A 17,458-nucleotide genomic window follows, 5' to 3' on the forward strand; every position below is an offset into this window, starting at 1 on the left:
AGAGATATTCTTTCAGGGAACTTTTTTATGGAGGAGTTTGAAAATTATTTTATTTGGCATTGTTTCTAAACCTGGAATTATTGGTCAAGAACTACCTGTTCCTTTGGAGAAGATGGTAAAGAACTTGAAGAATTAGCATGAGAAAAGAGGCATAGCAGGATAGCCTATCTTAGGATTCTACTCCCAGCTTAGAAGACCTCAATTGATGAATGCTATTATAGGATTCACAGTGGAAAATCTCTGATTATGGATCCATGAAAGCAATATTCTTCATTACTCACTAGTTAGGCTTTACTTTTTTTTAATTCCATGTTTTCTCTCCCTCTAAATGAGAAACCTGTCCTATTTGTAGAGACCAAACTCTTGAATTTATATTGACTTCACCTCCACTGTTTCTATTTTAGACAAGAAGCAGTAAACAGTAAGTGGTCCACATAAGTCAATGTATGCTGAGTTCAAAATTCTTCTCTCATCTTCGGTTATTTTGCAATACATTTGCTTAGTCTGTTGGTTAAGTTTTATGATTACATACAGTGAGGTCTTTATAATGCCATATTTCTCTGAATTTCTTGGACAGTAAATTATCATAGAAGTGTTGTCATAGCACCTCTTGTGTGATTGTTTTCATTTAAGGAATCTTTGAGGACTGCTGTGTGGTACAGCAAATAGTGACAAGATCCTTAGGAAAAGGATCGTGGCTTCTCCTCATTTTGTCTTCTGTTCCTGCCCTGTCTCCATCATAGCCTGTCACGTTATACACTCCAGTCACCATGGAGAATCTTCCGATAAACAATGGCAGTGGTCAGCCATTTGGATTGGTTCTCTATGAGACTTCCATCTGTTCTGGGGGCCGCCTCCTTGCTTCAGTTCATGATTCAGCACAGGTAGGCACCAGCAGATATTTCTGGCTGTGTGTAGCCTACCTCTGTTATTGAGGAGTGTAGCAACAGATTCACTTTACAATATGCTAGTATTTATTTTACCAATATGGTGTAATCATACGAAACATAGAGTCAAATCAAATAGACTTTTGTTATTTATTTAGATATAATTCACAGTCCTGTTCAACTTCTAGTCATCTGAGTGCTAAAGTCAATACCTGCCTTTCTCTTCATTATGACCACCATCTGTCGAAACTTTGGTTCCTCAGGTAGTCCTATTGACCAAATGTAATGTTGGCTCTATTTTTGTAGGTGTTTTTGAATAATATAAGTATAGGAATTCTGGATGAGCATAGGAAAATCCTGAATATTCCTAAAATCCAGGTAAGTGATGCCACAGTCCAGGAGATAACCTTGTCTGCCCCTTTATGAGCAGCCTGGTTCTGTGTTCCCACTGTGCTATTTCATCTCACATAGGACTGTACCAGGAAGTGTGTAGGACCATAATCTTAAGGGAGCTTTGGTGGCCTAAGGACGTAGAGGATGGATTATTTAGCGAGAGTGAGTTCTCCTTAGGTCTGATTCAACCCCTGGCTCCTGTTTGAATTGCTGATCAAAACCAGGATGAAAGATGATTTTTTCCTGTTCTAACAGAACAGGAAAAAGGAAAGAGCAGATTAAGTATGGGATAGGAGCACAGTGGGGTTTGTGTGTGTGAGTGCATACGTGCGTGCGTGTGGTGGTAGGAGGATAGGGGTGGGTAAGTAAAATGTGAGTTGCTGGGCTCTAAACTTCTTCACCAAGTTTGTTGGGACTTGGAAAAAAGAATGGGTCCTAGAATATGAGATCTAAGGGGCTATTTTGTTCATTTGCTAAGCAGGGCTGTCAACTTCTGAGGATCCTGGTTGAGAATCAAGGCCGAATCAATTTCTCATGGAATATTCAAAATGAGCAGAAAGGTAGGCTTTGGTTCTGAGAGACAAGCAAAACTTCTCTTCATTTGCTTGATGCTCATAGTGGGGATGTTTTGGGGTTGAGAGAACAGAAATGACCCCCTGAGAAGTAGCCTACTTCAGTCGTTGGAATGATGATGTTGCTTTGTGGCTCCTCCTTTGTTCTGACTTTTTGTTATCTGTGGTGGGAAAGCAGAAGAACTATGTTGGATGCTGGCCCATCTTAGATCAGCACTCAGTTTTTTCTTATTTTTAGGAAAAATGGGGAATGTTTTTAGTAGTGTGAAAGCATACAACAAGAACATTCAAACAATAATATGTCAGTTTAATATTTGATCTCTTGGCTATATTTCTTGACAGAATGCATATATAATCTTTATTTCTCTGTCCCCAATCTTGGTGAATATCCAGAACTCATTGCCAGTCTCTTCTCTGTTTCCCATCCACAGGATTAAATGAATTTATTAGCATCAATAAGGTTTTGCTGAGGAATTTCACCATTTATTCTCTGGACATGAAGATGAGTTTCTTCAACAGGTATGCTCCTACCTACCTGAAATGTATACTGAGGACTGGAGAGGTAATGAATTTCTACTCTGCTGGAGAAAAGCCCAAGATTTAGACACTTGAGGGGGTATAACATCCAGTTATCAGATGTTTTACTTCAGCACTAGAATCGAATAGGTGTCCTGCTTGCCATGTTAATAGTGACTGTTCAATGTCAATGGAGCCTTGATCTCTGTGATAGAAGGTTGGGTCATTACTGGAAGAAGAGCTGGAAAAAGTTTTCCTTAGGCTCATCTTTGACCCTTTCTCCAGGCTCCGCCTTGCCACCCTGAGGCTTGCTCCAGAGTATTACATAGGCCCTGCCTTCTACTGGGGAACCTTGAACGTTGGCTTTTCTCCCAAGGACACCTTCCTGGACCTACCAGTAAGTGAGCCTCCTCTTCTTCTCTGATGTTGTAAATGTGTGTTTTCTTTTAAGATATAGTTTATTTTGAAAATTATGTATAACGTTTGTTTGCATACATGTGAATGTGCATAGCCTCTCCAGGGGGCTGGGAAAGGGAGTCAGAGCCCCTGGAGTTGGGTTATAAACAGTTGTGAGCTCTCTGACATAAGTACTGGTAGCTGAATCTCAGGTCTTCTATATGAGCAGTATGGGTTCTTAACTGCCCATCCACCTCTTTAGTCCCACACATATTCTTTTAAAGACTCTAGGATATTACAGAAGAGGTGGCAGAAAGAGCTCAAGAGGCATGGTTGACTGCAAGCACACAGTGTCTCTGGACAGACATATGAACTCAGAGGGACAGTGACAGTATGCACAAGAGCTGTGCAAACCCAAGCATGAAGAAGTAGTCAGGCATGAAGTTTTACTCCTTTAGCTGAGGAGTTCCTGGCAATTCCTAGCTCTTGGGAGTTGTTGGTAATTCTATCATGATCCAGTGGAAGGGAACACGTCCACTAATATTTGGGAAACACAAATTGACACTGATCGGGGGAAAACAGCTTGTAGTTTAGTGGGAAGGGAGGCAGTGAGGAGAGTTGAGGGAGGGAGGCTGAACATAGTCAGAATGTATACAAAATCTTAGAGAAGCAGTATATATATATATATATATATATATATATATATATATATATATATTTATATATATAAATAAAAATGTTTAAAAAACCTAAAGCAAATAAATCTTAAGCAAAGCCATGATATACCTAGTGGAACAATTGCCTTTTTCACCCCTTCTTTACTTCTAATAAGCTGTATGATTTTTCTCAATCATCCTAATTTATCATTAGTTAGAAAGTATATGAAAATACAATTGAAAAAGTCAAACAATTGTAACATCTACAGAACAAATGGCAGACTCTCTTTCAAACTTTCCACATTCCACTTCATATCTGTGTTTGCCAATATTTATATTTAAGTGTGATTAAATATGTAACACATAAAATTTCTTCTTGATTAGTCTTCTGAAGGCTTGTGAATTTAGTCTTTTCCAAAAACCAAATGGTACTTCCATTGATAATTTATATTGTTTTTTTTAAAATCTTTATTGTATCTTTTATCCACTTCTTGCTATTTTTTTTTTCCCGCTAGCTTGAATTTGTGGCAATATGCCTGACCTGGCTCAGTCTTCTGGGTGTTGGGAATACAGACATGAACTGCCACACTGGACTTTTCAATTGCTTTTTTTAAAATTGGGTTTAGGTCTTTCATCTTCTTCTTCTATACATTTACTGTATCTGAGAATGCTACATATTAGTAGCATTTCTGATTTTAGTTGTCATATTTTTTTTTTCTAGAGGAAGAATTCAAACATTTCTTGTTACTCTTCTGTGACTGTTGTATTCCCTTAGTTTTCAATTGTCCTGGGGAGGTTCACTGTTCTTTCATTTCTGAAAGACAAATTTTCTAGGTATAGTATTCTTGGTTGGCATATTTTTCCCTTTTGGACTTTAAATGTGTCACCTCATTCACTTCTGCCTGCAAGTTTCCCTCTGAGAAATGTACAGCTATTCTGTTGAAGATTCTCTTCTGTGCTGCTTGGTGATTTTCTTACTGATGCTGAATTCTCTTTGAAGGATTGTTGGTTTGCTAATAATATGCTCCAGAGGAAACTTTTTTTGGGAGAATGTAATTGAGGTTTTTGGAATTTCCTGGTTATCTGAGTCTTTCCCAATATTTGTGCATTTTTTACTATTATTTTACCAAGTAGGTTTCAATGCCTCTTCTCATCTCCATTTCTACTGTGATATGAACACTTTGCTTACCGACATTTCATAATTTTAATGGGCTGTCTCCTCCTTCGTTTTTTTTTTTGTCTCTACCTTCTCTTTCCTTCTTCCTCCCCGACCATTGGAATATTTCAAAAGATCAGTGTTGAAGTTCAGAAATTCTATTTGATCTGATCTATTGTCGATACTTTCAACCCTGTTTCTTATTTACATTTTTAACTTATTTGGCTCCAAGATTTCTGCTTGCTTCTTCTTAAAAATAACCTCAAATACTGTGGTTTATATCATAACTAGATATGCCTTAAGTCGATATGTATGTATAAATATATAGGTATTGTAATAAAACAATACAGAAGAAACAAATTATAGTGTTATGAGAGGTCTGAGGGATCCTAAGCCTTACTTTAGCTTACATTAGAATGATAATAATAGTAATAATAAATTAATTTTCTATCCTTTTATACAGTATACCTAACCAGCCATAGCTTCCCTCTAGAGTGAAGAGCAACAAATCTTGGCATGATGGGCAAGAGTGGCAAATTTGTTAATAGCTAAATGAGACAAATGCCCTTGATGGGTGAGCAAAATCCTTTTTGAGATAAAGAAGCCCATCATAACTAGAAGTGCTTTTGTCTCCCATCTTAATGACATAAGCTGATTGTGCCCCAAAGTGTGTCTTTTAACATTTCAAACATGTGTCCCATGACCTTGAAGTCATGCCTAGGAATGTGTTCACCATCCTTTCTTACTGAACTGTGACATTAAACTGAGCATGCTCATTAACATATATATTAAACTGAGCTTGCTCATGAATGTGTTTTATTTCAAATGCTTTACTTTGTATGTCTCATATGCAAATATTCATAGGCTTCCTAACTGAAGTCTCCAGAACAATCCAGACAATGATATTTATTCTGGTACTTTCAGGACTATTTTAAAAACCAGGATGCCTGTCTTCTAATCTTTGTTTATTTGTTTTTGAAACAGAATTTCTCTGCAACAGCCTTGGCTGTGTTGGAACTCTGTAGAACAGAATGGCCTCAAACTCATAGAGATCCACTTGCTTCTGCCTCTTGAGTACTGGGATTAAAGGCATGAGTCACCACCCCTGGCTGTCTTCTAATTTTTAAAAAAATGAAATTTAAGTTTAGAAAAAGTGGGAATGAAAACATAAGAGGCAGTTGTGATAGCATGTATTATCTTTGATGAGCCTGAATAGAGTCTAAAGGGATTTGGTTATCGAGTACTACTTTGGCCAAGGAATTTATCCTTCACTATTGAGCAGAAATGGGCCAGGCCATTTATCATTAGGTATCTTCTTTAGAGTTTTATATCATGTGTTCATGAGCCCCCACTAGGGCAGAAAATGTTCTTCAATATGTATCCTAGAATCTATTTTTCTAGTTCACAGGCATATATTAAGAGGGCTTTCTTAATTCTCAAGACCAATGTTGATGAGCTGGGTCAATGTTTACTTTCTTGGGATGGTAGATAGAATTGTCATCAGACGCCTCAACAGAGAAGTTTGCCAAACTTTTCAGATCTCTAAACTCACATACACATATATACACACGTATACGGTATATACAAACCTCCACCAAAAAATTGACTATCCTCTCTCTAGTACATTGGTTCTGTGCTCTCTTTACTCTGGTATAATAAATCCAGGGGGTTATGCTTGAATGAGTATTCAATAAGGTTGTGATAGTTTGAGTAAGAATGGCTCCCATGACTTCATATATTTGAATGCTTAGTAATCATGGAAGGGCACTATTTGAAAAGAATTAGGAGGTGTGGACTTGTTGGAGGAAGCATATCATTAGGGGTGGGCTTTGAGGTTTCAAAAGCACACATCAGGCCCAGTCTTTCCCTCCCCCACCCATGGATCAGGATGTAGCTTCTAACAATTCTTCCGCATTGCCATGCCTGCCACCATGTTCTCTGCTTTGATGACGAGAGAATAAGCCTCTGAGACTGTAAGCAAGCACCTAGTTCAGTGTTTTCTCTTATAAGAGTTGCTGTGGTCATGGTGTCTCCTCACAGCAATAGAACAATGATTAAGGCAAAGGTCTTGCACACACTGGGTTAAGCTACTTCTCTTGGTCATTGTTCTATTCCTCTGAAGAGACACCATGACCACAGCAGCTCCCATAAAAGAAAGCATGTAATTGGGGCTTACATGCAGTTTCAGAGGTTTAGTTCATTATCATCATGATGGGAAGCAGGGCTATATACAAGCAGACATATTGGTGGAGAAGTAATTGATAGTTCTACTTCTGAATCCACAAGCAGCAGACTCTAGGTCTGTTGTGGGTTTTTTAAAAAATTTTATTTTATTAATTACACTTTATTCACTTTGTATCCCCCATAAGCCCCATAAGCCCCTCCCTCCTCCCCTCCCGATCCCACCCTCCCTCCTCCTTCTTCATGCATGCCCCTCCCCAAGTCCACTGATAGGGGAGATCCTCTTCTCCTTCCTTCTGATCTTAGTCTATCAGATCACATCAGGAATGGCTGCATTGTCATCTTCTGTGGTCTGGTAAGGCTGCTCCCCCCTCAGGGGGAGGTGTTCAAAGAGCAGGCCAATCAGATTATGTCAGAGGCAGTCCCTCTTCCCATTACTATGTAACCCACTTGAACACTAAACTGCCATGGGCTATATCTGTGCAAGGGTTCTAGGTTATCTCCATGCCTTTTACTTGGTTGGAGTATGAGTCTCTGGGAAGACCCCTGTGTTCAAATTTTCTGGTTCTGTTGGTCTCCTTGTAGGGTTCCTGTCCTCTCCAGATCTTACTATTACTCACTTTTTACATAAGATTCCATGCACTCTGCCCAGCAGTTGGCCATAAGTCTCAGTGTTCTTGGATTTGTTTTGCAAGTATTTTATTGAGTATTTTTGCATCAAAGTTCATAAGAGTGATTGTTCTGAAATTGTCTTTCTTTGTTGGGTCTTTGTGTGGTTAAGGTATCAAGTTGACTGTGGCCTCATAGAATAAGTTTGGTAATGTTCCTTCCATTTCTATTTGGCAGAATAGTTTGAAGAGTATTGGCATTAGCTCTTCTTTGAAGGTCTGGTTGAATTCTGTACTGAAATCATCTGGTCCTGAGCTTTTTTTTGGTTCAGAAATTTTGATGACTGCTTCTATTTTCTTAGGGGATATAGGACTATTTAATTTGTTTACCTGATCTTTATTCAACTTTGGTAAGTGGAATCTGTCAAGAAAATTGTCCATTTCATTTAAATTTTCAAATTTTGTGGCATATAGGCTTTTGAAGTAAGACCTAATTATTGTTTGGATTTTCTCAGCGTGTGTTGTTATGTCTCCTTTTCATTTCTGATTTTGTTGATTTGGATAGTGTCTTGTTGGCATTTAGTTATTCTCAGACTTTTGTATCAAAGACTTTTTGCCTAGTGGCAAAGACTTTTTGCCTCAGTGCTCACATACAATGAGACCACTATGTAACCAGCTTGACATTTAATCATAGACCTGGTCCATCTATAAATTATATATTTTTTCCTTACTCGGCCAGAGCTCAGTCTGAACTTTTTTTTTATTTCTGCTTGATGTAGCTAGTTATTAGCTTGGAACAATCACACATTAGAGGTTCTTGGGAAACAGGTAACAGAGTGCCTGGATTAAGGTTCTGGCAGAATTTTATAGTAAAATGATGTGTGTGTGTGGGAGGGGGTGAGTCTGTTGACTGAGAATGGTACTGTAACCTTTATTCACTTATTAGTCAGAGATAGCTTTGTTTCCAGAACACTAGAGACCTAGTATGGTGTTCAGACTACCCATGGCTGCCCTGTAACTAGTATTTTGTTGTCTCTTGCTGAATAGCGAAGCTTAAGCAACTGTGCTTAAGCATGGCAACTAACCCCAAAGAGATATCTAAAGGTTGAGATGCCACCACTTTTCTTAAGGGGACCACCATTTGTATCAACACTAGCAAAAATCTAAGCCTTTTCAAAATAATATTTTTAAATGATTATGCAATTACATAATTTCCTCCTTCCCTTTCCTCCCTCTGGCACCTCCCATATACGCCCCTTGTTTTCTCTCAAATTCATGACCTATTTTTTAAAATTGTTGAGTATATATATTCATAAATATGGAAATGTAACCTGCTCAGTCCATATGTTACCTGTATGTACATGGTCTCAGAGAATAACCACTTAATATTTTTATATGAATGTAAATTAAATGACTTACTTATGTCCAGTAGACCCTATGTGGGAACATTAGTTAGTGGTCTCTTGAGTTTACCAAAACTGTGATTATCTTGTTTATCCTTATCTAAATAAACCTGTGTTTAGGTCTTTCAGATGGTTTTAGGAAGGCTTTACAGTGTACACGACATTGGAATCAAATAGAATTTTGCTCCTTAGGGTGACTACGTCACTTAGCTGCTCACATATTAATGCCTCTGGTGAATGAAGTATATATTTTTTTCATCCTTTTCTAGGGTATAGTCCCTTAGAGTCCCAACCCAGAGAGTACATTATTTGATGAGCTTCTTTGACAATTATATTTTCACCCTTTGTGATGCTAAGAAAGGCTCTATTTAGGTTCTCAGCTGCTCTCCTTGTATAAGATGTCCCTAGTGGAACAGAACCGCTAGGAAGCCTCCTTGTCTTTTTGTTTTCTTGTCCTAAATATTTTTTTCTGCAACTATTTGATGTATTTCCAGTAAATTATAGATGATTATGTTCAGCCTGGAGAAATGGCTTAGCAATTGAAAGCACTGGCTGCCCTTTCAGAGGACCTGTGTTTGGTTCTTAGCACCCATATGGTGGCTCAAAACTGTTTAACTCCAGTACCAGAGGATCTGATGCCTTCTTATAACCTCACCTAGAACCAGACATGTGAGGTGCACATACATACATTGAGACAAAATACTCATACCTAAAATAAACATAAAAATATAATAAAAACAAAAAGACTATGTGTAGCTTTGCCCATCATTGTTAGAATCACATTTTATTTGTTTACCTTGCTCTTATTTTGGAAATGAAAATCCCTGCTTAAAAAAATGTAGCACAAACATCATTCAACTGTGCCTCAGTGGCATCTCCAGGAAAGGGCTGGCTCCATTGTCTTCTTTCTTATTCTCAGACTGTGGGGAAGAAATTTTAGATGTTTTCTCTTCTAAGTTGCTTTCATACTGAGTACCACTGGTCTCCTTATTCTTGCTCTTTCACCACATTGTTTTGCTTTCTCTTTATATTTTTATCTCTCAAACCCCCGTTCCTTTCAGAACTGGACTTATGGGTTTGTGTTCATCAATGGACGCAATCTTGGCAGATATCACAGCATTGGACCTCAGCGAACACTGTACCTTCCTGGTCCCTGGCTTCATCCAGAAGATAATGAAGTGAGTTACCCAACCCTGCCTTGAGGTGTCATAACTTAGATGGGTCTTTGTTCTTAACTTTCAGTGTTTCCTTCATTCTATATAGCTTGCTTGACTATTCTCACCCCCAGTTTTCTTTCCTTCCAGATCGTCGTGTTTGAGATGATAAATAAGGGTTTTTACATCCAGACTACAAACAAACCCCAGCTGTAATACACACAGCTCATCCTCAATTGTTGGATTCATTACAGAATACTCAGACTATTTAGCTCTAAGAATATTGAATATAGTATTACCCTCAGAAAAATATGAAAATAACTTAAATACCCAGAGAAATTGTAACATATTCCATACTATTCATTTAATTACTATTTTTAGGCTATAATCTTCAAGATATTTGATAAACAAATTTATCTAGTTAAATGCTTAATTCTTAGTAGGTTCTTATTCTCTGTCCAGATGTGTTTTTAAAAAGGAACAAAATAAAAACAAATTTAATTTCTGCTATCTCATGCTCAGTTGGGAGGAAAAGAGTTATCTTTAATTTAGGGGAGATTAAGCAAAAGAGAGTATTGAAATAGTGACTTGGAAATGCATGGTCTTGTGTGTGTGCCTGTGTGTGTATTGGAGGAGAAGAAAAAAATAGGTCAATGATCAATGTCTTTAGGCATTTCTTTGTCCTGTTTGTCTTGATGGTGATCTCTTGGATGGCATCCAATCAAAGATCAGACAGTAATTTGTTTTGGTTCATAAATATGTAACTGCAAAGCCTGACACTGAGCCAGCATAGTTTATTCCTTCTTGATTTTCTGGGTATAGTGGGGCCTCTTACCGTGCGCAGGGGTCGATGAGATTAGTACACATCCATGAATAATCCAACCAATCTTCTCAAATCACACCATTTGAAGCCAACATATTCCCTTATGTAAAGAACACACTGGTCCATCTTCCAACCATTAACCCTTTACAAGACCTTGTTACCTTGTTTGTCATAGGGCCCATGGACTTCAAGCAGTGGTAGTAAGTGGCAAGTCGGATGTTCAAGGAGGGAAGAAACCACTTCTTTTTACAGATACCAGTTTTGATTATCAAAGTATTACTTAGTTTCAATAAAAATGAAAATCCAGAAGAATTATGCTGATCAAATAGTCTTTTAAAAAAGATTTTTCACTGTTTTTTTTTTTTTTTTTTTTTTTTGTGTGTGTGTGTGTATGTGTACATGTGAGAATATCCCTGGAAACCAGGGATGCTGGATTCCCCTGGAGCTGTAGTTGCAGGTAGTTTTGAGCCATCCAACATGGGTTCTGGGAATAGAGTTCTGGTTCCCTGCAAGAACAGTGCACACTTACTGGCAGAGCCCTGTCTAGTCACTAGTCTTTTCTTTTAAAGTAAGAAACAGTCTGTGAGAATCAGAAGGCTCTAGCAGCTGTTATTATCTGAGATTCTAGAGTCCTAGGTTTGAAATAGTTTATAAAAACATTGGTAGAGTAGCATAAGGGAGGGAGATGGGCGTAATTCATAATAGCTAGAATATCATGCATGCGTAACTGAATCTCAGCTCTCAAGAGGTTGTTTCTTTGGTTTTGTATTTTATCCATCACATTTCTTTTTAAATACTACACATTTCTTCTTTGACTTTTTCTCCTTTATAAGCAGTATGAAATAACTATAAATATGCATTTGCACTGGACAGTTAAAAATACAAAATTCAGATGTTACAGGGCTATTTACATACCTCAGCGGAAGTTTTGGTGGGTTTATGTGGGTATGCTTTTGTTGTAGTTCCAAGTGTGGGATGCAGAAATGCTTTCTCTAGAGCTGATAGCAGCCTCGAGAGAGGCAAATGATCCTTGTCAATAGGAAACTGTCTCGTGTGTGGGGGCTGAGGTTTGGTTTTTTCTAGCCTTTCAGCTGGACACACATCCTCGTGTGGTCCTTAAGAAGGTATAAATAGGAGCCCACTGACACAGAGAGATTGCTTTTTATTGCTTCCCTATGCTCTGCTTCACCCCTGGAGAGAAAAGCTCTGGAGAACTCTTTGTGCCATTTCTGCTGAATCCTGTTGCTGTTGTTGCTGGACATTGCTTTTGCTATTGCTGGGTTGCTGTTTTTCTGTTTGACTGGACTGCTGGTATCCTGGCAATGAAGAGTGCAATCGCTCCAAGGAACTACTTCTAAAGAAGTCCACATCTCCTATCCACATTAACCTTTCTCTCCTACCTGGTGTTGGGGTATTGGATGGGATTGGGGTGTAAAAGGGGGAAAGAGATGTAAGAAACCCTAAATAAAGTTGTTTTAAAAAAAGTTAAAGCCTACAGAATACTGATAAAATCTCATTGAATTTTTGATGATCTGATACTGTACAAGATATCAGGGCACAGAGGAAACTAAAACACTTCAGCCTGGTGAAAATCAGTGACATTACCCAGCTTCAACACTAGCATGGTTCCATATCTGAAAACTTTCCTTCCTATGAAGTCATGTTCCATTCCAAGCTAGATTTCAAACTTCAAAACCAGCCAATTAAACCAACTAAGTAAAGAGAATGATGTTTTTATTTTTCAGGACCTTAACACCAATAGCTATAAAGGTGATTTAGTGACATGACACTAAACATTGGGTGGTGATATTAAATATTAATTTTAATTTATATATTCCATTTTAAACTGTAGCTTTCTTGGACCAACTCATAATAGAATCTAGCATTGATTCTCCAAACTACCATGCAGAGTCTAAACAAGTCAGCAGGATGAATTATTAACACAGACCAAAAGATTTGGACTGTGCTATAGAGGTGTCTTCCACTTTCTTTTACCTCTATCATAAAAATCCTCAGTTAGGTACTTTATAAAGAATATAGGCTTCTCTATCTCAGATTTCTGGAAACAGAATGAACATAGAAATAGCATCTGTCCAACATATGTGATGATTCAGTGGATTCAAGAGAGACACAGAGAGGCCAGGCCATGAGTCATAAAGTGAGAGGAGTCTAGGAGCTGGGCTTGCTGTTGAAGCAACAATTCACTTCAAGAAAAATAATTAGGATCCTCTGAGAAGTGGATCAGTCCCTTCTGAGGGCAGCACCCTTAATGACTTAACTTCCTTCTACACACCCCATCTCTTCTATACATACCAAAACTTCTACTGCCTTCTACCACCACACTGAGGATCAAAGATTCCAGTATGTGACCCTCTGAGCGACAAACATAAATTATAGGGAAGTGTTGCTAAGGGTGAAGAAAATTTAAATGATGAGAAAAAAAATTAAACTCAATTTCCTAAGAAATGTAGTCAGAATGCGTATTTCCAGTTTGATAGGAGGAAATAAACAATAGAAATGTTTTACACTGAGAAAAGTCATACAACTTTTAAAATTGTGATATGATTAATATACACACATGTTTATGAAGCATAAACCCTTTTGAAAATTTTAAGTCAGTAGTTTTTAGTATAACCTGTCAGAACAGTTTTAAAAACAACACCACTTTGTCAGTTATCTTTCTCACTGTTGTGACAAAATTCCTGAGCAAAGCAACCTAAGGAAGGCAGAGTTTATTTTGCCTCACAGTTTGAAGATGATAACATCCATCATGATGGGTGTGTCCTGGCGGGGGCAGGAGCATGAGGTAGCTGGTTAAGTTGCCTCCCTAGTTGGGAAGGAGCCCCATTTGCTCTTTTCTTTTATTTAGTCTAGGAGCCCAGCCCATTGAAGGGCATCACCCACCGTGAGGGTGGGTTCTCCCATGCCAGTTAACCCAATCTAGAAATTTCCTTATAGACTCACTCATAGGTTCATCTACTAGTGATTCCAGGTCCTGTCAGTATTGACAATCAATACTGCCTATCATAAACACCATCTGATTCTAGCATATTTCCCTCATACCAGGTCTCTAGCAGTCACTCAGTATTCCCCTTGTTAGCATTTTCTGGCAGCTACTCATAACTCTTTGCGTCTTTGGAATGTATTATTCTGAAAATTTTGTGTTCATGTAATCACAAAATATATGGGCCTTTGTATTTGGCTTTCTATCATTTACATTTCTTTGTGTGTGTGTGTGTGTGTGTGTGTGTGTGTTGTTGTTGTTGTTAGGTTAAAGGACAACTTCCAGGAATAAATGTGCTCCTTCTATCATGTGGGTCTGGGGATCAAACTCGTCCTCATGTGTGTTAGGTAGTTCTCTGTTGTTGTGATAAAATATCATGGCCAGAAGAAATTTAGAGGAGAAAAGTATTTGCTTTAATTTGTGATTCCAGAAGGAACACAATCCACCATGGTGAGGAAGACAGACCAGCAGCTAGGCATGATGGAAGGAACAGAAAGCTGGCTGATTACATTTCTTCTGTCATAGGGGAAGAGAGACACACACAGACAGAGAGACAGACAGAGAGAGAGACAGAGACACACAGAGAGACAGACAGAGAGAGACAGAGAGACAGAGAAAGACACACACACACACACACACACACACACAGAGAGAGAGAGAGAGAGAGAGAGAGAGAGAGAGATCAGGAAGTGAGGTAAGGCTATAAACCCTTCAAACCCACCCACAATGACACACTTCCTCCAGCAAGGCTATACCTCCTGTAGGGTACATAACTTTCCCAAACAGTGCCACCAACTAAGGATCAGGTATTCAAATACATGAACCTGTGACGGAAGTTCCTTATTCACATCACCACATTAGGCTCCACAAAAGGTGCCTTTACCCACTGTGCCATCTCACTGGCCAAATTTTATCAGTGTTGTAGGATGTACTTTGATCGTTTTTGTAGTGAAATGACATCCCATTGTTCATGTATTCATCATCTCGTAGATATATGAATTATTTCCAATTATGATAACATAAATAATATTTTATGATCATTTGTGCACACATTTTGGTCTGAATGTATGCTTTTAGTTTTCTTGGGTGTGTATCTGGAAGAGGAAATACTGGTTATATGGTAATTACATGTGTAATAATTTTACCCAGTTTTGGAAATGGAACCTAGACATTACGCATGCTTGAGCAGTGGTCTGTCAGTGAGCTATACTCTCAGTACCTCTGCACTGAAGCGTTTGAGGAAAGCCCATATTGTTTCTAAAGTGTCTGAATCAATATTCATCCCCACTGATGTATATGAAGTTTTGTGTTTCTCCACATTTTCACCACACTTATTTTTTTTATAAGCCCCACTCTTTATTTTCTATTTGTAGGGATCACATCGAGGCCTCAACTGTGCAAGGCAAGCACTTTACCGCTGATTTATACCATTACCCCTAACTTTGGATTGTGATTGTAGCCCCTAGTTGATATAAAATATCATTTCGTTGTGGTTTCTGTTTGACTACCCCTAAAATACTGTCTTCACACACATTAAATCTAAAAACACAGCAGTTGGATAGCAATGGGTTTTGAGATAGCCATCCTTTCTGAAGGCAACACCTCTGAAGCTTCATGTATATGCCATGTTTCATTTGCGTGGAATGAGACTGACTTTCCTCAGGATCCACAGTTGGGGAACTTCTCCTCCCAAGGCAAGACTGTGTGCTTACTTCCTTAGTTCAAAGCAAATCACTTGTTGCTTGGAAATCATTTGCATAGCACAGCAGTATGCTTTTTGGAAAAACATGTATTAGTTGTTTTGTTACCTTTAAAATATCAAAAAGTGAAAGACAGGGAAAGAATGTTATAGGTTACATATTTCCTGGGTTAAAAAAAATTACCTTAAACCATATGGAAGCCATGTTGCAACATGGAGCTGAAGATTCTGAATGAAACACCTACATTTATAATTCCTTAAACACTTACTTATGACCTCAGCCATGTTTATTCTTTGCCAGCTACAAACGCATGATAACTTTATCTCACACGTTGTCATTTCACTAATATTTCTTATTTATTTATTTTTTTGCAAAGAGTGGCAGCTCATCCCTGTAAACCCAGTATATGAAGTACACGGGAGGAAGAGGCTGGAGGATCACTAGTCCTAGGCCAGCCTTGGCTACATAGAAAGATCCTGCTTCAGAAAAGCAAACAAACATATGAAAAAGTTGGTTCCTGGTGCTAGATGAAAAAAAAAAAAAACTTATGACAACAAAAGAATGGAGAAGAAGTTCATCATTAGTCTATGCTCTGCTACCCTACAGAATAAACTTTGCTTCTGCATGTCCAAACACCTTCCATGAAAGATATGCAGAGTGACTGATGGCTAAGACCCAAGTGAAAAAGATCTTAATAATGATTTTATAAGAGTTATTTTATTTTTGAAGTCTTTAAGGAGCAAATATTTTTTGAAAACAGAATATAGAAATTTCTCTGATAAACTTTTTTTCGGCTTAGGTTTCACAAACTAAAAGTCATAGGAAATGATCTTTCTGTGACACATACTTGGTAGAAATAAGAGTGTTTGATCTCTGGCTAATGCCTTCATATTTTTCATCCAAGGTCTGTTCTTTATTCTATGTGTATACAGAACAGTTTGTCATAGACATAGCTGCACACAACGTTGAAGATTTTTTTTCATGTACAAGTTAGCAAGAATTCCTAAGTAAATAAGTATTTCTTGAAGTCTCATGAATAGAGTGAAACTCAGTCTGCAAACATTCTGCTTAATACCATGAATGGCGTATTAGTCAGCTTTCTATCACTACAGTGAGGTGTCACGGTGTTCAGCTTTATAAAGAACAGGTTTATTAAGCTTGCGGCCTTGAGGTTCAGATGGCCTTAGCTGGGGCTCTGTAGCCACCCTTTGGCGTGGGTGTCAGTGCTGAGGGTTGTAATAGTCGTAAGTGAGTGATTATAATCCCAGAATGTAGCAAAGATAAAGCCCAGGCTGTTTTAATAGCCTTTTCTTGAGAATGATCCTGCTATGACATATCTCCAAAGACCCAAGGACATCCCACCAGACCTTATGTCTTGGAGGTCAGAGTGTCTCCCAACAGCTCCATCCATATAGGTAATGTTGGGACATTACCTATAGCAAATGGATAAAATCTATCATGTCAAGAAAGACATGGCAGCAGGCAGGGAAGTCATGATGCCAGGGGCAAGAGGTTGGCTGGCCACATTGCTGCCACATTAAAAAAGCTGACAGTGAATAAGAAGTAGGGCCATAAAACCCCAAGGCTTGCCAGGTATAGTCCAGACATCTTTAGTTTCAGCATTCTAGAGGCAGAGACAAGTAGATTTCTGTAAGTTCAAGTCCAGCTACACAGTAAGTTCCAGATCAGTTAAGGCTATGATGGGAGACCCTGCCTCAAACCAAACAAAACCAAATCAAACAAAACGAAACAAAACCAAACCAGACCAAACCAAACCATCATTAAGGCCTGACCTGTTACCCACTTTCTCCAGAAAGGCACCGCCTTTTAAAGATCCCAGAACCTTCTTAGATCATGCCACCAACTTAGAACCAAGTGTTCAGATATCAGCCTATGGTGGACATTTCATTTTTAAGCCACAGTAGTCCATCTGTTTTCTTATGTGCTTAAATACAAGAATGTTCAACTGTTATTAGTAGTTGTACTGATAACTGCATTAAGAGTTTTCA

At 38.3% G+C, this 17,458-nt stretch overlaps 1 protein-coding gene across 1 annotated transcript in view; it reads left to right on the forward strand.

Moving 5' to 3' along the window:
- LOC129672147 (beta-galactosidase-1-like protein 3) overlaps positions 1 to 10,192 on the forward strand; it is a 45,248-nt gene extending 35,056 nt beyond the window's left edge. Inside the window, exons 14-20 of the mRNA XM_055601426.1 lie at positions 744 to 884; positions 1,194 to 1,265; positions 1,762 to 1,840; positions 2,284 to 2,371; positions 2,654 to 2,765; positions 9,830 to 9,946; positions 10,073 to 10,192. Coding sequence (XP_055457401.1) covers positions 744 to 884; positions 1,194 to 1,265; positions 1,762 to 1,840; positions 2,284 to 2,371; positions 2,654 to 2,765; positions 9,830 to 9,946; positions 10,073 to 10,138 — 675 coding nt within the window. The 3' untranslated portion in view covers positions 10,139 to 10,192. The remainder of the gene's footprint in view (positions 1 to 743; positions 885 to 1,193; positions 1,266 to 1,761; positions 1,841 to 2,283; positions 2,372 to 2,653; positions 2,766 to 9,829; positions 9,947 to 10,072) is intronic.
- Positions 10,193 to 17,458: the final 7,266 nt, after the last annotated feature.

The sequence above is a fragment of the Psammomys obesus genome, unplaced genomic scaffold (assembly GCF_907164565.1).
Source record: "Psammomys obesus unplaced genomic scaffold, mPsaObe1.curated_primary_1811, whole genome shotgun sequence".
Taxonomy (NCBI): domain Eukaryota; kingdom Metazoa; phylum Chordata; class Mammalia; order Rodentia; family Muridae; genus Psammomys; species Psammomys obesus.